Below are 22,485 nucleotides of genomic sequence, written 5' to 3'. Positions count from 1 at the left end.
CTGCTGAACTTGCTAAAAAACAGTTATTGCCTGGTAATTTCCTGTTTGTAAATCCGGTGGCTGCTAGTCCTCCCGTAACCTCAGCCAGTGGTCTGACACGGCCCCTTGTAGTCCTTTGAAAGTTAGCAGGGAGTTACACCTGGCTCGCTGTAGTGGGCGGAGGGGTCTCACAGCCCCTGGTATGCGAGACCAATAGAGGTGGTATTGTCCTCATCTGCTCCCTCCTTCTCCTCCCTGCCAGCTCCCCCCCCCCCCGCCCCCCTCCTGTCACCACCTTCAGTGTGGGTAAAGTTACAGATCATCAGGATTACAGAGCGCATCTCAGGCTGATAGGTCTGTACGTGAGAACACTGCTCGCCAATTACGGTGCAGAGAGGTGGGGCTGTACAATGAGCAGTGTCCTCACATACAGACCTATCAGCCTGAGATCCTGTCATCCCAATGATCTGGAACTCTTCCTGCTCTGCAATGATGGGAACTGATAAGGCACTGGTGGTGGTCCCTGACATGCAGCCACTGGCGGTTGCCACTGGCGGTTGTCCCTGACATGCTGTAACCTATCAATCCATGTGTTATGTATGGTTTGCTTCACATTTACATGTACAAGCCTAGTGTACCTCCCACATTCACTCCCATCCCAAGGATTCATGGGAAATATATGCCGATTACAGTTAGAGAGAAATGAGAGGATATGATGCAATCACTGTTCCAAGACATACTCCCTGCCAGAAAAAAAAAAAAATGATGCATTTTTTTGAATCGCAGAGCGGACTTCCTGAAAATTAAAATCGGACATATCTCTTAAACGGTGAGAAATTTCACAAATGTAATCTAAGAGTTCTGCTTTAAGACCCCTTTCACACGAGGCAGTTTTCATGCCTCCCATGCCGCCCGAGTGCTTTCACACTGAGGCAGGGCACTTGTGGGGCGTTAGAAAAAGTCCTGCAAGCAGCATCTTTGAGGCGGTTTGGGAGCACTGTATACAGCACTCAATGCAATGAATGGGCAGCACTTCCTAAGCATGCAACAGAGGCTTTTTAACCTCTTCTTCAAACCCTAGCGGGGGTTAAAAGCGCCCCACTAGCGGCCGAAAAGCAACGCTTAAACAGAGGTAAAGGGCCGCTAAAACGAGCAGTGCTTTACCGCTAATGCTTGGGCAGCCCCGGTGTAAAAGGGGTCTTAAGCTCCATTGATATGTACATGAAAACGCAGGAAAATGGGTGCATAGAAGAATGTCTGTGTATCCTTACCTTCAAGTACTGAAGATAACAATCTTTACCTATGGGAAACATTTTACTAATGTTCTTGACGGTTTTGAGAACTGGCTATTTGACTAGCTTCTGAATTTACTGAACTGAGAGGATGTGTTGTCATTGCCAAGTAGACTCTTATCTCGGAGACAATGCGAACTGCCGTCACAGAGCCGGAGACTTTACACATAATCACCACGAACAATGGGAAGACAGACAAGGCTTAGCCAAGCTTTTAGTGATATTAGTTACTCTGGAGCCGGGACAGAAGTCCAACTGATTTCCTAAGTTCAAAATGTCCAACATCTGAACTACTGTCCCATGAATACACTGGAATATCCATGAATGATAAGAGTGCTGGGTACTTCATGAGTCAGTCATAACCATTCTCTCTCCAGTGCAACTTACATTTTTAATAGAATGGTTTGGTTCAGCAAAATGTAATTATCTTCAGCTGCTGCCAGCTGAAAGCAATGGCTGATCTGACTAAATGCCCTGGAGAAACTCTTATCAGATATAAACATTCCACGTGAACCAGTCACATGTTGCACGTGTATATGTGGTGCTTTTATGGAAGCGTTCCAGGATCATTAATTAGCAGAAACTGCTCTCATTTCTAATTACAAAAACTTCAAGTCAACCAACTCCCTTATCAAGGTTTTATGAATGTGTTATTGGTCATGGTACCAAAAACCAGACAGCAATGACAAATTACTGCAAAAGAGGAAAATGGCAAACGTTGCTCATTTATTTTACTAATTAGATTAAACATGCAGGCACAATGTGTGCACCCCAGGCTAAAAAAATCGTTAGAGCATTTCAGAACGTACTATGAACCTGTACAAACTGTACTGGGCTTGGAAGAAGATACACATTTATGTCAAGGTGGGGTGAACAGCAGGGAAAGGATAATGGCAACACTTACAGTCTTGGCTTCACCAGGAAAACAGATGGGACAGGTTTATTATATAGTCTCTTCATTAAGGTTAACAGAATTTTCCAACTTTGATATGTGTTCGTAGAACTGTACATATCATTGAGACTACTCCGTGCATTTGTTACACCTTTTTTTTTTACAGGACAGACTGTGCTTTCATTCGTTGCTTAATGTTGATGGCTATCTCCCGATTTTGTTTTATTATCAAAAGGAAAACTGCAATTTTGTATTCACACGATAACAAAAAAAAAGCCTTTAAAAAAATAATAATAGTAATTAAAAAAAACACATCTTAAGTTAAAAGGGGTTGCAAAGCAGTGCTCACAATCACTGCCAGCCACTCTGCTAGGATAACATGATAGTATACAGTGTATGCATTTTTTTTGTAATTCTTCTTGGAAATAGCTTATTGCACCGTGCAGATCAGTGACGGCCTGTCGCTCTCTTCCTCCAATGTACTACAGATGAAGGGGCTGAGATCTCCCTCTGCTGTCTGCCAGGCAGTCGTGTGACTTTCCTCTGTAGTGCATACATAGGAGAAAGAGCGACGGGCAGTCACGTGACCACAGATCGGCAAAAAGCAATAAGGTATTTAGAAGAAGAATTCTAAAAAACGGCATACACTGTATAATACCATGTTATCCTAGCAGAGGGGCTGGCAGCGATTGTGAGCAATCATTTTTATACTGCTCAAAATGGTGCTAGAAGTGGAGGGGCGGCTCACACACAGAGCTGACAGGCAGGGAGGGGAGAGGACGAGCGAGAGCAGAGCTGCAGAGACAGAGGCATGTAAACTGACCACGGTGTCAGGGCTCGGCAGCCATGATAAACCGTGGTCAGTTTACAGGGGGAGTGCAGAACCAGGCAGGATCAGCCAGGTATTTTAGGTGACAGAAGGGGGTAAAGTTACACAGCACAAGCACCGTGTGGTTATTCATGCTTTAAAGGAACAGAATTATTTCTTTTTTTAGGTCAACGTACGCTTTCATTTCAGGCAAACACAAACTATTATCCAATGATTTGGTAAAATATAACAGATGAGGAACATGTCGAGCTTTACATTTCCACATGACAAACTTTGGTTCCCTAGTTTAAAAGTCCCTACAGGTCATCCGTTTAGAGTTAAGTGTGAGTAATGGCCTAAGAAAATTCTGACATTGGGGTTGTTACATGTGTGTCATAAGCAACGTTTTCATACGTAATTAAGGGTGCAATGACGTTTGTGTGTGCACATGGGGGTGAGGTGGGCTCACTACATTCAAATTACTTTTATGGTTGTAGAGCTGCCCAGATCGCTGTATATAATTCCGAAGAAGAAAGAAAGAAGAAAGAACTACTTGTGTACTAGGCTTACATGATACCAAGCTCATGACTGCAGCCATGAGCTTGTTTCAACCGCTTTAAAACCAGGACATTTTATATATATTCTATTAGACATTAAGTGGTTAAAGCAATAAAAAAACTTTCGCCATTTCAAGACTTTATCAAAGCATTCACATACCTTCTTGAAGGACATCTTTGAGTGTCACTCTCTCTCGGGAAATAGCAATGTCCTTGACCTTGGCCTTTGCCTCTTGAAGAGTAACACTTTTCAGGTCGTTCTTCTCGATCCGCAGCGTTGGATAACCTGAGGAGCCAACGGAGCCAAACAAAACAATATGAATACCCAGACTGTAAAAGTTATTTCTATACAAAAAGCAAATATATGGTTACCAATTGTAAAATGTTTCTAGAAGTCCATTTGAATTGTTACAAAGTACACGGTTAACCAGAAAATATGCCAATTGCTATAGCAATACAACAGTCCTTCTAATCCCCGCCTAGAAGTTTGCCCAATAAGCATCTATATGAGGAAATCTTTCTATTGAACTCTAGAGGGCCCACTGAAAAAATGTTTTTAGTTTAGTATACTTCCAGCAAACTGAATCAATTCAGTATTTTTATCATTCTCTCAGGGATATTCATATCGTTCTCATACTTCATGTATCTCACAAATTGTAGTTGTGAAATTTCCCTATGATAGCATGCGTCTGCGCCCACTTCTACAAGATGTAAAAAGGTGTTGTCCTCCCTTGACTTTCCAATTATTATATTTTTATATATTTATATCTCGCTCTGAGTTTAATATAATGTGATATCTCCGATTCATTAACCAGGAGTTTAAGAGAGAACACCTTTACGTATTGTAGGAGTGGTCACAGATGCATGCCATCTTAGAGAAATTTCAAAACTACAATTTATGAGATACAGAAAATGAGATCCAACCAGCCAATGTTTGGCAGTTACTATCTGGATTGATTAGCGGGGGGGGGGGCTTCCTGTCGTGAGAACACAGTGATTATTGCTAGCGGCTATAGCCACGGCAATAATCACAAAAAGCTAACACGCTGGTTGCACCCAAGTCAATCAATGGATCATATATGTGAACCAAGTCTGCCTAGAAAGACTCTACAAGTGCAGAAAAGTACCTGTTAATCTGCCAGAAACTGTGTGCTTCTAACTTCAAACCGTCAGTTTTTTTGCTACACTGAAATCAAAAGTTATCCTCATTCACGTCTCCATAAGATGGAAAATGTGTTCTATAGCCCAGAACGGACAACACTACTTGCCATATCAAATGTAAAGTCAGCATTGTCAGCTCATTACAGGAAGTTAGGCGAACACTGAATTTCTGGTGGGAGATCAACGGGTATTTTTTTTATCTATTTGCAGATTCTTTTAAAAAGAAAGTAATGAAATAAGCATGCACTGCATATTTATTTTTATTGTATTAACTTTTTTTTAACCGTAAAAATAGAAGAAGAAAAAAAAACACTACTTGAACCCCTACAGTGGAGCTACAGTTGAAGACCTACAGTTTTGTTTGCTAGTTTCCAATCCTCTTGTAAGCAGCCGTACACAAGACTTCCTGTGCCCCTCAATAAAAGAAAATAAAAACGTTTTGGCTATACAAACACTTGAAGCAGCACTATGGCCAGCCGTAGCTTCATCCTTTGGTGGTTTGCAAATAAAATAGAATGCACTTACTCTGCCCTTTATGGAGACACTACTTCACAGCACCAAAAATGTCAAAGTATTCAATGAATGCTCTCAATGGACATTTGAAAAAGCAGTACTTTGTAATGAAATTGATCTTTGCCAATTGTTGATGCACAACAATCTGAAGTGGTTAACCAGTCATTGTATCTTCTTTATAACTCAAGTCAATACACACTAAAATTATCAAATGTTTTCCTTTCAGAATGCAAGCTGTCCTTTCTATAAAGTAAAAGTTTGGCCAAAAACGAACTAACGCTAAATCTATGACTAATCTAAACCCTGGAAAGCAAAAATTGCTATATACACACACACACACACACACACACACACACACATTTTCTGCAGCATGTCCGGTCCCATGCTGAGCTGTCAGCAGCGGCTTCTCTGTGCAGGAGAGGCAGCCAACAACAAAAGCCACATGGTAAGTCTATGGGTGACGTCACTTGCCAGCCGTTGTCGGCCATCTCTTCCACACTGCATGCGCCACTGGAGACCGGACTGGAAGAAAAGGTAAGTATAGCAATTTTTGCTTTACAGTGTTAGATAGATTAGTCTAGAATGCGGCTGCAAATAAATTTAGAGTTTGTTTTTGGCTGAACTTCCACTTTAACCAAATCAGAGCAACCTGCATCTTCGCGCAAGAATAAGTGTTCAAGAAACAATTATTAACCACTTGCCCACCAGGTAAATTCTGGCACTTCTCTCCTTCATGTGAAAATCACAATTTTTTTGCTAGAAAATTAATCAGAACCCCCAAACATTATATATTTTTTTTTAGCAGACATCCTAGGGAATAAAATGGCAGTCATTGCAATACTTTTTGTCACACCGTATTTGCGCAGCGGTCTTACAAGCGCACTTTTTTTTGGATAAAAATCACTTTTTTGAATTAAAAAATAAGACAACAATACATTTTGCCCATTTTTTTTTATATATTGTGAAAGATAATGTTACGCCGAGTAAAATGATACCCAACATGTCACGCTTAAAAATTGCGCCCGCTCATGGCATGGCGTCAAACTTTTACCCTTAAAAATCTACAGGTTGCATTTTTTGAGTTGCAGAGTAGGTCTAGGGCTAGAATTATTGCTCTCACTCTAACGATCGCGGCGATACCTCACTTGTGTGGTTTGAATACCGTTTTCATATGCGGGCGCTACTCGCGTATGCGTTTGCTTCTGCGCGCGAGCTCGTCGGGACGGGGCGCTTTAAAAAAATTTTTTTTGGTTTTTCTTATTTATTTTTATTTATTTTTTACACTGAAAAAAAAAAAAAATTGATCACTTTTATTCCTATTACAAGGAATGTAAACATCCCTTGTAATAGAAAAAAGCATGACAGGTCCTCTTAAATATGAGATCTGGGGTCAAAAAGACCTCAGATCTCATAATTAGACTTAAATGCAAAAAAAAAAATTTTTTTAAAAAAAGTCATTTTTTCAAATGACAAAAAAAAAAAATGTTTCTTTAAGAGGCTGGGCGGGACTGACGTTTTGACGTCACTTCCGCCCAGCAGAGCTATGAGGACGGGTGAAGGAGATTTCTCCTTCAGTCCCGTCCCCGCTCAGCTGCCGGACACATCCGATCCCCTCCGCCGCTACCGACGGCTCCGGTAAGCGGCGGAGGGCGCGGGGAGAGCGGCGGGAGGGGGGGGGCCCTCTCCCGCCACCGATAACGGCGATCTCGCGGCGAATCCGCCGCGGAGACCGCCGTTATCGTGTACACCACCGCCCCCTGAAAAGATGAATATCTCGGTTGTGGCAGCAGCTGCTGCCGTTATCGAGATATTCAACTTTAAAAAGAGGACGTCTTTTTGACATGGGGCGGTGGTCAAGAGGTTAAACAAGACGTGAATATACTAGTTCATTCTGAATAAACTGCACCTAAAGTTGTAACCCAAACTGCATTCTAGATTAAAAAAGGTTACTTAATGAACAATTCAGTAACATCAACTCTGATAAGCCTAGCAGCCAAAGGAAAAGCATGCCCAGGTGAAACTTGTTACACATGTCAGGGAAACATTAAATCATACAGAGTTCTTATAGTGCTTGAATAAATGAAGAGTCTGACCCAACCCTCTGCAGGTTCTCATATTGCTTTCCTGGGGCCACGAATTGTGTTGAAGCAAGAAAATATGGCAAAATCAAAATGTTTTTGGACCGAGTCCCAGATTTGACTGCTTAATGCCAATGTCATAGTAGATGAATACATTATTAACCATTTAACACACACACACACACACACACACACACACACAATAAATTATTGTGCATATATATATACATATATACATATATATACATATACATATATACATATATATATACATATACATACATATACATACATATACATACATATACATACATATACATACATATACATACATATACATACACACACACACACACACACACACACACACACACACACACACACACACACACACACACACATATATATGCGACCAGAATCACTGGTTTTCCTTCCGACTTTATCCTGCGAAGGAGGCGGGGTAACAATTGCAGCGGAGGAAACGCATAGATTAGGGAGAACCGATCCCACGGAAACACCAGCGCATCTGTTCCGCAAGCGAGCGGATCTCTTGTCCGGGACAGAAAATTGTCCACTTTCGCATTGAACCTTGATGCCAAGAGATACACATCTGGTGTTCCCCACCTCTGCTAAATGCCCCGGAACATGCCGGGGTGAAGAGCCCATTCTCCTGGGAGCAACTGTTGGCAACTTAAGAAGTCTGCCTGCCAATTGTCTACTCCCAGAATGAATATCGCTAATATGTACGGGACATGCTTTTCTGCCCAAATCAGGATCTGATCTACTTTTTGGGCCGCATGACTCCTCGTGCCACCCTGGTGATTTATGTATGCATTGTCGGATTGTATCCTGCCTGGATACCCCCGCAACTTGTCTGTCCATGCCGTTATGGCTAGATGTACTGCCCGAATCTCTAGCAGGTTGATGGGTAGAGATATCTTGGAGACCGACCACTTTCCTTGGAGGGACAGCTCCCCCCAGGACTGCACCCCAGCCCAGAAGACTGGTATTCGTAGTCACTACCCGCCAAGAGATTGGAACAAAGGAATTCCCTTTTTGCAGATTCTGGGGAACCAACCACCAACAAAGGCTCTGCCGAACTGTTGCGTTCTGTAGTTTCCCTGAGTGGAACTGGGCAAATGGGACGGCCTCGAACGAGGCTACCACCTTCCCGAGCAGCCGCATAAAAAGGCGAATGGAAGGCTGACGCTTTGAACTGACCAACAGGACTAGTTCCCTTAAAGCATCGACCTTTATTTGAGGCAAAAATATCTTTTTCTGATCTGGGTCTATGAGTAGACCTAAATATTCCAGCCTTTTCACAGGAACTAAGGCTGACTTGTCCAGGTTGAGAATCCAACCCATGGACTCCAGGTACCTCACGGTTCTGTGTACTGCTCGATTTAGTTTGGCAACTGAGCGATCTACTAGCAACAGATCGTCCAAATAGGCTAGCACCTTCGTGAACACCCGAGGTGCAGTGGCTAGTCCGAAGGGTAAAGCCACAAACTGAAAATGGCACTGATTTATCGCGAAGCGTAACAGCTTCTGATGGCCGAGAAAGAAAGGTATGTGTAGGTATACGTCCCTGATATCTATGGACGCTAATAGTTCTCCTCCCTGCAAGGAGACGACCACTGACCGTATTGATTCCATCCGAAAGGATCGGACATTTAGGAACTGGTTTTGGAACTGGTTTAGGACCTTGAGATCCAGAATGGGTCTTAAGTCTCCGTTGGAGGAAACTCTCGCAACTCCAGCATGTACCCCTCGGAACCGCGGAGAGGATCCAATTGTCTTGACTCCTTTCTTGCCAGGCCCGCGCAAACAGCTGAAGTCTTCCCCCCACCCGGCTGAGTGGGGGTGAACCTTCATAATGCTGACCTAGACGCAGGCCTGGCCGGCTTACGGTTCCAGGGTTTCTTGGGAGCCTGAGATTGCCCTTGAGGTTTTCCTCCTGCATTAAACCTTCCGGGAGGCCGTCGGGACTGCCTGGAAGCAGAAGGCCCAAGAACCGGAGAGGAGAGCCTTTTAAAAGGAGGGGGGATCCCTAAACCTCTAACTGGCAACAGCGTGCTTTGCCACTGGAAATTTCCTGGATATACTTATCCAGATCTTCCCCAAACGAAAGCTCTCCGTGGAAGAGAAACCCTGCTAGAGGCTTTTTGCAAGGGGTTTCAGCTGACCAGTTCAACTAGAGTGGCCTACCCATATGTACTAAAAGGAGCGGAAGGACTGTTGTATAGAGTCCTTGATGGTATCTACTGCAAAGCATAATGCCTTGGGGAAGTCGGCCAACTCCCGAGCTTGCTGAGCAGGGATATCTTTCAAGACCTGCTTCATCTGGTCTTTTAAGGCTTGACAGATACCAATAGCTGCTACTGCAGGTTGGGCTACCCCTCTGGCTGTAGCAAACTATGTTTTTAACAACGTCTCCAGTCTCTTTTCTGTCAGGTCTTAAATATCTGCACGTTGTCCACCGGACAGGTCAGAGTCTTGGAGATAGCTGCGTCCACCGTAGGGACACTCTACTTTTTAGCGAAATTCTCCATGGGATATAAAACAGAACATTTTTTAGGAGGCAAAAACAGTCTATCTGCATGTTCCCAATCTTGATAAATAAGACCTTCTAGTAGCGGATGAGCCGGAAAGGAATAATCAGCCTGCGGGGTTTTTAAAAAGCCCAAGAAGAGACTGAGCTAGAAGCTGGCTCTAATAGAGGTAACTTGAAGGCCGAAGCCTACAGCACCTGGTAATCCCAGGCGGTCTCCCATCCAGGTACTGACCAGGCCCGACACTGCTTAGCCTCAGATATCAAACGAGATCGGGCGCTTTCATGGTGATGTGGCCGTAGGCTAACAACCTTTCGACTGAGAAGCCGAAAACTGTTCCTCCAGGGTAGAATCCTCAGAGTCAGAGACATCTGACTGACCCTCTGCCCGATCCCCTGGGGGTAAGTCAACCTCTTCCGGGGATAGTTGTTCCGACAAGAGGAAATCTGCAGAGGGAGACCTGGTGCGTTTTTTTGCAATCAAAGTCGCTAATCTGTTCCAGTCCACCCATGGCTGAGGCTAGAGCCTCTTCTGTTACAAACACTGGAGCAGGAGGGGCAAGGGCAGAAGCACATAAACAGCCCTGATGGTTCACCCTGAGGCACCTCCGATTTATCAGGAGAGAAATTAGCTGCCGGAGCATGCCCGAGACCCTCTGAGCCTGATGGTGAACCCTTTGACTTTTTTGCATTTTAGACCCTGAGCCTTTTGCCATAAAAAAGCCAAGGTACTCACAGCCAAAAATTGCATCCACTTGCAGACCTATAGACCAGCAATGATGCAATGATTTGATGGTCAGCGTGATGCAGAGCAGACAATGCGCCTTGAGAAAATGCCACTGTCAATCTATCCAGGCAGTAATTGTACTGAAAAGAATTGTGCACAAACTCTGTGTCCACCGTCAGCCAGGATGGGTGAGGCAGACTGAGCTTTAATGGACTAGGTGCATGTCACCTGACCTGCTCTGTCCTGTAATCAGCCTCATACAGAGCAGCTGAAAGACTCCTCGCGCGCTGCCGCCGCGCACGCCTATCCCGAGGCCGCGCGCGTATCCTGGAGCAGCGCAGCCCGTGCACAAGATGCTGGGGAGCGCATATACACAAGGTTGTTGCGCGTGCCTATGATGATTGCACGAGGTGCTGCTACGGTCAGCCAGGAGCCAGCATGTGAGGGACCAGGCAAAACCGTCCAACAGCCACAGCCTTGGAGGAACCTTTCCCTGAACAGACTATCAGCATAGGAGATGGATGCCCCCAGCAAAGTACCCATTATTGGTAATCCTCAAAATCACTGATACACACAGGACAAGTCATGTAAAATGAGAGGCGCAGACAGGCAAACCCAGGCAATCTAGCATAATGGCTCAAAGGAAGGAAACTTTCAAGACTAAGTTCCAAAAGAACCTTCACTTACCTTATCCAACGCTGCAGGACTCTGCAAAATACAGGCAGTCCAATCTTTGTCCATCACGGAGAGCTGAGTCTGCAGACCTTTAGGGACCGGGGTCCATGGACAGGAACACCACACCCCTGGACCTGTATCACACCCTGTCAGTAAGCTTTTGGTATTGGGTATGACCAAAGCACTGAAAACTCAGGATCCAGCCCTCAAATGAGGAGAATTACAGGCAAAACCCCGTTCTTCGCAACCAAGGCCCGGATACCGTCCACTTTGGCCAAAAAGCACTTTGGACGGATCCGGTTTCTATGGAGGCTTTTTAAATCCAGCATGGATCCCTCCAGTGGAGCTCCTCAGAGCACCCGTGACCAACACCTTAGACACTGGCGAAAAAACTGAGGTACTCCCGGTATGGGAGGGGTTATATAGGAGAGGGAACTTCCAGCCTTAAGGGTGTGCCAGTGTCCATCACCTGAAGGTAGACTCTATAACCCACATAGTAATTACTATGCTTCTCTGTGTCCCGTGATGTACGATAAAGAAAGTACGATTTATATAAGGAAGCCGTTAATCCTATTCTCAAAGTTCATAATACCAGGAAGCACTATTCAAGCAGAAAATACAAACACTCATCCCACCACCCCTAACTGATACCAACAAATGGCAATGAATTATTACCATTATTATACACAATTTATATATAGTGCTAACAATTTACACAACAATTTACACAGCAATGTAGAGGGGGACAGTACAGTTCAATACAAAAGGTACAGGATGGCCCTGCTCGTAGAGCTTACATTCTGAATGGAGGGGGTGGTGGTACAAAAGGTAATAAGCTGCAGAGAATGATCTGATGGGGGTGGCTCGGGGGCAGTTAGGTGGGTGTGGGATAGGCTTTCCTGAATTCATGAATTTTCAGGGATCTCCTAAAAAGGTGGACAGGGTAGGGGCTGATCGAATGAAGGCACTCCAAAATTTCAAGCCTTCTTTGTTAATTAATAAAAACAAGCTTTGCAGGGTACATCAGGGATAGAGATCGTGTGTGTTTCACACACAGATGTTTAATAAAGGAATACTGGGGCGGAAGTTTACTAGTTGTATGCTACCCATACTCTCTAAGCAGGAAAGTACTGCAGAAGCAAGGACTGTCAGACTTGCACCTTGCTGAACTTCAAATCTAAGGGGCAGAAGAAAAGTCTTTTTCCGCCCCCCCCCCCCCCCCCAACCTGCTGGACTGTGTGCTCGGATAAGGATCTGGTATGGGATTAGAGGGCGACAAAATGCAGTTTTCAGCTTTGGCATGGGGGTTTTCCGTTAAAATCCAAACCAGACAGCAAGGTATTTTTTTGGCTTGGGGTTCCCCTTGAAGATGCTCAGTGCACAAGCCGCATCAGTTAAGACGATGATCCGACTTGGATGTGATTTACATTCAAATTAACGGGCTGAAATCGTGCCCGAGTCAGACCAAAGTAGTGCAGGAACTTTTTTCAATGTCAAACCGACTTGGACCAGTCAAGAGGGCTCTCATAGGGAACCATTGATTTATACGCATGTGCTCACAGGTCGGAGCGTATGTCGCACCAGTGTGCCCTGGGCCTAAACAACATACTTAAAGTGGTAGTAAACTCTGTACTACCACTTTATACCTACAGGTAAGCCTTATTATAGGCTTACCTGTAGGTTAAAGAATATCTCCTAAACCTTACAGGTTTAGGAGATATTCCCCCCGCAATGCGCCGCTGACTGCAGCGGCGCATGCGCAGCGGGGATCCTCGGCTAAAGGGCCGGCAGGCGCCGGACCTTGCCGGAGAGAAGTCTCCTGCGCATGCGTGACGACATCGCCGCTCCAGCCAATCACAGCGCTGGAGCGGCGATACCCGGAAGACACGCCGAGGAAAGATGACATCTCCCTCGGCGTGGACCAGGTAAGTTCCTCTCACCTCGTTCCAAAATAGGTATTTCATAATCCGCTAGTATGCGGTGCATACTAGCCAATTATGGCTTTTGCTTTTCAAGTTTAATGGGTATACAACCTCTTTAATTTTATTTTCAGTTATATGCGAACAAACTCATTACACAACAAATATATTTTGCAATGTCAGGCTTTCACAATTATTAGTTGGATATTAACCCACAAAACTGATCGTCCTTCCAGAGAGGAAACACATTATGTCAGTGTCCTCGGTAAATTGGCCATGAGTTGTCAAACTTTGATATCCAGATGTGAAGGAGAACATTGTGATCCCTCAAGGGTCCTAAATCAGATTATTTACCCAATATTATGATGAATGGTCACCAAAATAACCTTGGGTTTTCCAAGACCAAAATGTCCAACATTTTCATATGAGACGCTCATACATAGCACTACAAGAAGAACAAAATGACTAACCTTGCAAATTCTATTTAGTGCCCATCCAATGCTCGGAACAATGGATACATGTTAGGATTCCAGAGATTCCGTGATGATACATGAAGCCTTTATAAACTTTAGTTCACCTTCAGCCTGATTTACTGTTTAACTATCTGTATATAGATGTATCCTCCTCATCCCCACTGCAACATTTTAACCTTACTGCTTACAAACTGTATATTTCAGTAGCCTTAACAGGTCAAGGAAGAAAACAAGACATTTCTCAAAGATTAGTCTTGATTGCCACCTGGTGGCAGCAATAAATTAATCTAAGACATCTTTTAAAACCCCCTCAATAAAAGAGCTACCTAAATGCTAAAGTGCGAAATGACAAAATGTGTAAACTTGACTTATGTGCAAAATTATACAATAGTTATCCCAAAGTGCAATGTGCTTAAATACTATCATGAACGTTTCAAAATTATTATATCAATACAATTACTTCAATTGTCCAGGTGAAGCACACCAAAAACTGCTCCTGAAGTCCTTGAATGTGCTTTACATTAATATGCAGCACTATGCCACCCTTCACAAGTGTCTTGCTGTCCAGAGTGCCTGCAATGTTCACTCAATATAGTTTATGAAGTGAAAGTAACAATTTATTGGACAGCGATATAATATGAAACGTTCACAAATGGTATTATTTAGGCACACTGGGATAACTATTGTATAATATTGCACGTAAGTTACGTTTATAATCTTGAGGTGCACATAGAGCGGCTGCTGCTGGGTTTAGCAGGAGTACATTAAGAAATTAAGCGCAGGTCCAATTTTTAGCAACATTTACCTTATAAAAGGAACCCGTCAAAGCAGGAAAAAAATAAAAAAAATAAAAAGGAGTGGCCTTTGCCATTTGAAGGTTGCATCCGTCAGGTACATTACCCTCATCTTAATCAGAATTATTGCACTAGTTAGCAAATGACCTGGAATAAGCATGGGCTTAGCAGCTTACAACTATATAGACGGAATCAATCACATCAGTCTCCCCCACCAATAAGTTACCAACGTCTCTTAGATCAGAAGTCAGCTAAATTATCAGTATATAGGTTTAGTTTCTCACACAAATGGTGGGAGAATTAACTGCTAAAGATGGTCATTTAACACAGGAAGCACTGCAGCCTCCAGACCCCACCTAAATTGATATTACCCTTCCTTATTCAAAATAAATAAATAATAATGATGATTCCATACACATCCACTCCTCAATGGCCCATGAAACCATGCATTTCTCTGCTGCCTTGTAATGTTCTTCGTAAGCTCCCAAACCTCTCCCCCCCCCCATTTGGAACAAGCAGTGTACATCAGCGGTGGTCACATGGACACGAATTTCTTAGCCCATAGTCCCTAATCAATTATGGCAACAAACAAGAGTTTATTCCTACATAGAGTGGGACCACGGAGAACCAATACAGCCACCTTCACACGGGTGTTTTGCAGTGTCAGGAATCTATGGATTCCTGCTGCCGTCTTTGACAGGTGTGAGAGATTAGCTGTGGCCGCCAAGCACAAACTTGAATGACAGGTTATTAGCTTAGATATCTCTCTATCCGCAACCTCCCCTATACTCCCTGGTTGTGCTTTTCAGCACTAGGTACGAAAATGAAAAAGTATGAAGGAACATATGACTAAGAGACGGGGCAGTCAGAACTGTGGTATAGGGAGTCTAGGGCCCTGTGTAAGCCACAAGTCCAGCGATTCCTAGCTTCTACAGGGCTTCAAACAGCCATCTTTTGCCACAATTTCAATCCCTTTCAACTCATTTCATAGCACCTGGGGGGAATTTTTTTATTAAAGTCAGCAGCTACAAATGCTGTAGCTGCTTACTTTTGTAGCGCCTGGCTACTTTCAGAGCCAATGCCATGTTAAATTTAGGGGAAGGATTCAGAGAAATAGTTAGCTCTGAGTTCATCCGTTTAAATTTGGGTCTCTGCTCTAGTTTGGCTGTACTGTGGGCTGACCTTTTGTCCAGGGACTTCCGTCACCGCCGGACGGCAAGTGGCAGCAGTGTGGTCAAGTGGTCTGAGTGCCATTCCCTAGCGGCCAGTGAGGAGTTGATCACCTCGCTGAAAATGATGGGGAGGGATATAAAGGGGGCAGACGCCATTACCTTGAGGTTCTTCTTCCTCGTGTGGCACCCACCATTTGGGTAGCCATTCCACGACACCCCCGCATATGGCCCTCCTGGCCGGGGGGTGTGCGTGGGCAGCAGTGTTCATGGACCACGTTGGCCCGGAGCAATTTATCCGTTGTGTGGGCCCAGTAGTCGATGGGGTCCCCAATCTGGAAGGGGTCCCAAGCTGTCTGTCCAATTGGAGAAAGCTGACCGATGGGGAGTCTGTGCGAAGAATACCAAGCACGAGGCTGGTGTTTCAGTAAGGACCCGTCCATTCATCGGAGACCACCTGAGTTCTGACAGGCTAGACGTTGGTCGCCTGTCAGCTGCTGAATTTGCAAAAACTACCTGAAGGAGATCCGGGTGCTGAATCTACTAAGAAAGGATTCCGGACCACAATTGTCTCTAATCTTATAGGAGGGTCTGTGGAAGAGACTTAAATTTAAGTTTGGGTGATATTCTGGCTGCCAGGCTGGTGAGAGAGGCCTGTCCATGTGCGCTACATCCTCTCCGGCTTGAGTGGCGAAGTAAAGTGTTGTTGGAAGCAGGACTGTTTTCGGTGTTCAGTTACACCTGGATCTACTGTCTTCTATTTGCTGTCCCTTCACCCCTCTACTGTTAAATCGTTTTTACCCGGCTGGGTGATAAAAAGCACAGAAAAAAAAACAGGTGTGGCCATTCCATTTAGTACAACTCAAGTACCCTAGACGGCGGATATACAGAGGCAATGTGCCACCCAAAACAAACCAGCCGCTCCTTTGGGGGTAGTGCTACACTTTTAATATATGGACATTTACATGTCCAGGGATTTCACGATGTCGGTACCCCAGCCGATTTTCGGATTGGCCGACGGGTGATGCTGTCTTTATCTTCACTAAGGGAAACCGGCAGTGACACTTTTTCAGCTTAACAGCCAGTTTCCTACTGCGCATTCGTAAAGCATTTTTTTTTTTTAGATACAAATGGATTGCTAATATGATTCAAATGACTGGATTCAAGTTCACATGCCTGGCACAGACCATCTGGCTTTGGAGTGAACAGAGGAATAAAGCCGTTCAGTGATTGCATACATACACTGACAGATGTGGTTATCACTGGACCGATGTTATTGGGCAGGGGGTTCCATGTTCCTCTTATAGCATGCCTACATAAGGATCCATTACAATGTCAAATCACACAGTTCAAACCTCATCGACAAACAATGGTTTCTTGTACAGGGATCATTTTTTTTTAAAGTTTTTTTGTTACTCACCGTAAAAATCCTTTATAGGACACAGCTCTTTGAATCTTGACCATAGGGTTTTTAGTGCCACCTACAGGAGTAGGGCACTAGGCAGAAAATAACAGCATCGCCTATGGGCAGTTGTAGCTGGTATAAAACCCCTCTCCTCTATAGGCAATCCAATTAGTTACAAAGCAGTGACAGAAGTATAAACTCCAATAGAGGGCTGGATGCTGTGCCCGTTAATGAACCGAGAGAAGGTCAAAAATCCAGGTTTCTCTTACATTCATTGACAGACAATTCTTCCAATTCTTGATCACAGGGATGCCCAAAGCAGTGCCTCAACAAAGGGTGGGCAAAGAAAAAACAGCTGAAGCAATCAGACAAAACAACCAAACTCTAAAGTGGCCAAAACGACGCCTGATGTGGGAATGCTCAGGAGGCAACAACAGCCCTGTTGGTGTGTGGCTTAACAGGGAAGGTAGCAGCCTGACCCTAAATAGTGTATGCCTAAACAATCATCTCTAACAGATCTAACAGAAAACAGTGACAGATGAGGCTGCCAGGCCTTTCCGTGGACCATTTATGAGGGGTTGGTTCCATCTACTTACAGTCAAGCGGAGTGTGCAGGTAAGGCTCCCATGACAAATACATCTTTCCACCGAACTGGTGGCTAGGGTAACTGGCACAGACTCCAGCATATCTGGTCATGTGGGTCCCCACAAGGAGTTTAACTCACAGGCTTCCCTGGTCCAGGAAGGGGCAGTCACAGGCGACCCAGCACCTAGCTAAAGGTCTGCGCGCAAATTTGCTAAACCAGGGAGATCATGGCATCTAGCCAGTCACTCTGTCTAGCTGTTAATAGAAGGAATCTATGCAGGTAAAAAAAAAAAAAAAGGCGGCGGCCAAGGAACCACAGGTCCCAGCAAGGAGCCAGGTCCTTAATCCTAAACACTAGGCAGAAGAACTGGATTGCCTATAGAAGAGAGGGTATTATACCAGACGTGACAGCTCATAGACCGTGCTGTGGTTTTTTTCTGCCTATTGTCCTCCTGTAGGTGGCACTATAAAAGCCCTATGGTCAAGAATCGGAAGAGCTGCTTCTGTCAATGAATGGAAGAGAAAAATAAATTGCAGCCAATCAAATCCTGATCAGAATTGAATGTTTATTCAACAATTGGGAGCGAAAGATTAGTCCACAAATCCACATTGTCGGCATCTGTGATGGTAAACCTGTTAAAGTGAAACTAAAAGGCCAAACTTTCTCGATTTGGAGTAAAGCCCCATACATAAGATTAGATTTTATACAGATTTTTGTCTTCAGGTTTACCAAAACTATGTAGTGCAAGGGGCTGCCTGATTTTATACAAATTGAAACTCTTAAGGTTTGACCTCATATTATATGGTTTTGGTAAATCTGAAGACAAAAATCTGCAGAAAATCTAATAGTGTGTATGGGGTCTAAGAGAAGGGTATAACTCCTGTCATGTGTTTTTAACCAGCTGTTAACACCTGACTATTTAACCTACCAAAAAAAAAAAAAAAAAAGGGGGGGGGGGGGGGGGGAGAAGGACACCCAGGACGCACGCTCTGCCCCAGATCACACATACCTAGTATGTGATCTGCACGCCAAGGTAGAGAGTGTGCCCCCCGCCTCTGCTGGGAATGGCTGCAGCACCAATCAGTGGGTAGCGGCCTCTGGACATTACAGAAGAGAGCCATGTGTAGGTAAACAAACAGGGCTCTCTGACAGCAGTAAGGTGCTATTTTTCCTTCAGCAAAGCAGGAAGTTAAAAAAAAACCAGCAAATTGCTCAGTAAAACACTTCACGCAGTAACACATTTAACCCCTTGATCGTCCTAGATGTTAACCCCTTCTCTTGCAGTGTCATTAGTACCGTGACAGTGCATATTTTTAGCACTGATCACTGTATTGGTGACACTGGTTCCCGAAAAAGTGTCAAAAGTGTCAGGTATCCAATTTGTCCGCCGCAATATCGCAGTTCCGCTATAGGTCGCAAATCAATATACGCTTGTTGGGTTGTTTTTTACCAAAGACATGTAGCAGAATACATTTTAGCCTAAATTGATGAAGAAATTGGATATGTTTTAAAGCAGAAAGTAAAAAAAAAAAAGTTTTTGTTTATAGCGCAAAAAAATTAAAAATAAATGCAGAACTTATCAAATACCACCATAAGAAAGCTCAATTTATGGGGGGGAAAAAAATTAGAAATTTTTTATTTGGGTACAAAGTCGCACTTCTCAGTTAAAGTAACGCAGAGTTGTATAGCAAAAAAAAAAAAAAAAAAAGACCTGGTCTAGAAGGGGGGCAAATCTTCCGGAGCTGGAGTGGTTTATGTGGAACTAAACCGTATTTGAGCTTTACAAACTGAAAATGCTTTACAATTGATTTTTAATACTCAACTTAAACTCACCCATCCATTAATGACTCTGCATTACTTTACTGAAAAGTCACCTTGAAAAACACCCCCTAGCATATCTAGCCACAACCATCCTGAGCAAGAGCAGAGGATTCATGTAATATTTACTTCTGCCTTTGGCTCAGGCATGCATGCAATAGTGCCCAAATACCGCCTAAAAAACTCCTGCCCAGCCTTCTCAATGTGAAAGTCTGAGGGCTTTCACATTGAGGCGATGCGCTGGCAGGAGAGAAAAAAAATCTCCTGCAAGCAACATCTTTGGAGCGGTGAGAGGAGCGGTATGTATACCGCTCCTTCCCATTTAAAACAATGCAGAGGCACATGGCGGGCGGTATTAACCCTTTATCGGCCGCTAGCGAGGGTTAATACCGCACCGCTAGCGGCCGAATCCCGCAGCAATTCCGATGGTATAGCGTCGCTATAGCGCCACCGCTCCTCCACTGCCCCGTGTGAAAGGGGCCTTACTTTTCCTCTCCTCCCTTAAATGAAAAAAAAATAAATAAAAAAATTACCCTGAAGAGTCCTAGGATATACAATATTTTGGTCTAGGCCAGAAACCAAAGAGCAACTGAAAAAAATGATTAAAACAAGTAAAAATATATTATTCCTTCATATCCATTTACTAATGCTAGCAGCTTAAGGATTACAAATAGTCCATGTTAACAAAGTTTGGTTTCACTTTATGCCCCAATGCCGATTTACAGGTTAATGCCCAGAAAAATTCATATATGTTAAACCTGTGCCATAAGACTTGTTAATGAACGACAAAGGATACCTTTCGTGGGGATGGGTCCTTAACATCATTGTGAATATTGGAAATACTTTAGAAGAGGCGAGTTGCTTCTGATAACGTAATTTTAAAGTAGGGTTACACCAATACATTTTTTTTATTGGCTAGTACCAGTACCGATACTTTACAGTGCGATTCCTGTCCAAATTGAATGTGATTTCTCCCACTGCTTGCGTTTGTGTAAAGGGATTCAAGCCCCATCTAGTGGGCAGTTTAAACAAAAAAAATGTTAGAATTCACCGAACATATCTTGCCACATGCAAAATGATCTACATAGGTGCCCTGGGCCAACATGGTAGCAAATCAGGGCCGCTGGAGATGCTCATGGGGGAACAAATGTTCCAGGACCCCGTTGGTATAGGGGGGAAAGTCATGTCAGCTGGGGGGCGAACCGCCTCTACATCACCTCCAGCAGCCCTGACTTGCCATCATTGGCAAACCGGGACACCTATGTAGATCATTTTGCACGTGGCCAGATATGTACTGTGAGTGCTAACTTTTAAACTGCCCAATACTTGGCCCTTCAAAAAAATAGCGATTCTGTGCAGTGCAATTTGAGCCCATTCATTATGTATTGACGCAAACTGAACCACAAAGTATCAGTTTCAAGAGCATTTGTGTGAGTAGCGATACAGTATTTATTTTCCTTTCATACATCCAAAATAACTATAAAACTATAAAAAAAATGGCGCTGATCAGATAAAAGCGGCAACAGTGCCATTTTTTATCATTTAATGTAAGAGTTCTTACCTAAATTAATATACTTCACTTTACAGTATTACGCTATGTGCTCTTCCTTTTTTTTGAATGATCTCCATTTGGCTTTGTTGCTTGACCTCCAGTGGGTCACTCCCCACAAGCATCTATTATCCACAAACCTTGGGCTTCACGCCTTGAAGTATTGGATGTCGCTCGAGAGCTGCAGCCGATGATCGGTCCTACAGGATTATCATTATGCTTGATTGACCCTTTTTGAACGTATGTTCAGGGTTCAATAACTCTGGTAAGCCTCTCCAGTTGGTGGCGGCTTCTTCTTCCTTTTCACATATCGTTTGTCACGTTTGGATTGGGGGAATATCATCACTTTCATTGGACTGTCACCATTTTTATTCATGTCACTAGAGAGACTTTTTTCCCCCCCTATATTTATATATGTATTTACACATACATGTTTATAAAATTTTTGTAATTTTATACACGTGTTTATCACTTGGTATAACCTTTAGCGCTACAATTCATATGTTCCAATAGACACCCTCCCAGAACTAGCCGTCTTTCGGATATAGCACAATCAGACGTCTGTCTGAAGATCAGACGCAACAAGTTACTACAGTCAAATCTCTAGCAGTTTCAACAATGGATATCAAACTTCATGATTGAGTCACAATTGGACTGTGGTCTTGTGCGCCTTAATATAATGCTGGATTACATGGAGAAAAGCACGCTTGGCGAGACCACCACAATTTAATACTAGTACATTGCTAAATGAACTCTTACTGGTGACAGGTGTGGCGTTGTTAGGGGTGTCTGCTCGCAGGTATTGTGTTGTCTGTGTAGAAGGCTGAGAGAGTCCCTGGGAGCTGCTGCTCTCACTTATGCTGCAGAAAGAAAAAAAGGTACAATCCACATTTTTGCACTATACCAACTGACAAATAACGGATATATGAATATATGGACCTCATTTTACAGTCAATGTTTAGGTTTTACAGACACATTCTATACAAATATCATTAAGGCCCCTTTCACACTGATGGGGAACTGTGCGTTTATAGCGGATCGGAGTGAATGTAAGTGGGTGTAAACTGACACATCCGCTTACACCTGTAGCTACATAGAGGACAATGTAGGGTCTGACCAGGTTCCCCGGAAAAACAGAGACAGACAGACCTGCTCAATCCACTGTGAAAGGGGCCTTACCCAGAAAGTGATGGCATGCTGTAAACCACAGTAGCCTTTCAACTGTCTCAGCTAGTGAAAGCTGATTTTTGATCTCTTGCCATGGTTTACGTCACACCATTGTTTTTTGCCTTGTTTCATTATATGGATTACTAAAAAATAAATACAGACTGATCTAAAAGTAATTTTTAAATGGGTCTTGCTACTGTTACACACCAGTCATGTGAAGCACTGTAATGGAAACGCAATACTGTGTAAAAGAACACAACTGGGTAACACAATGTGGTTGGTTTACTAAAACATGAGTAAAATCTGGTTCAGCTATGGTAGCCAATCAGCATCTAACTTCATATTGATCAATTAAAGTGGTTCTAAAGCTTA

The 22,485-nt window shown here is 43.7% G+C and overlaps 1 protein-coding gene and 1 pseudogene across 2 annotated transcripts in view; both read right to left on the bottom strand.

Annotated features, from left to right (window-relative positions):
* Window positions 1-22,485, bottom strand: part of RYK (receptor like tyrosine kinase) — a 209,455-nt gene that overhangs the window by 73,643 nt on the left and 113,327 nt on the right. The window contains exons 7-8 of one of the 2 annotated variants that reach the window (XM_040348747.1): window positions 21,706-21,806; window positions 3,689-3,814 (exon numbers count right to left, since the gene is read on the bottom strand). In XM_040348747.1, the coding sequence (XP_040204681.1) occupies window positions 3,689-3,814; window positions 21,706-21,806 (227 nt within the window). Of the gene's footprint in view, window positions 1-3,688; window positions 3,824-21,705; window positions 21,807-22,485 lie in introns of both variants that reach the window. The other variant, XM_040348746.1, reaches the window with a different exon arrangement.
* Window positions 10,018-10,136, bottom strand: LOC120938764 (annotated as a pseudogene).

The sequence above is a fragment of the Rana temporaria genome, chromosome 4 (genome assembly GCF_905171775.1).
Source record: "Rana temporaria chromosome 4, aRanTem1.1, whole genome shotgun sequence".
In the NCBI taxonomy this organism is placed as follows: domain Eukaryota; kingdom Metazoa; phylum Chordata; class Amphibia; order Anura; family Ranidae; genus Rana; species Rana temporaria.
Note: the sequence above shows the minus strand (reverse complement) of the source record. Positions and strands in the feature narration are given on the sequence as shown.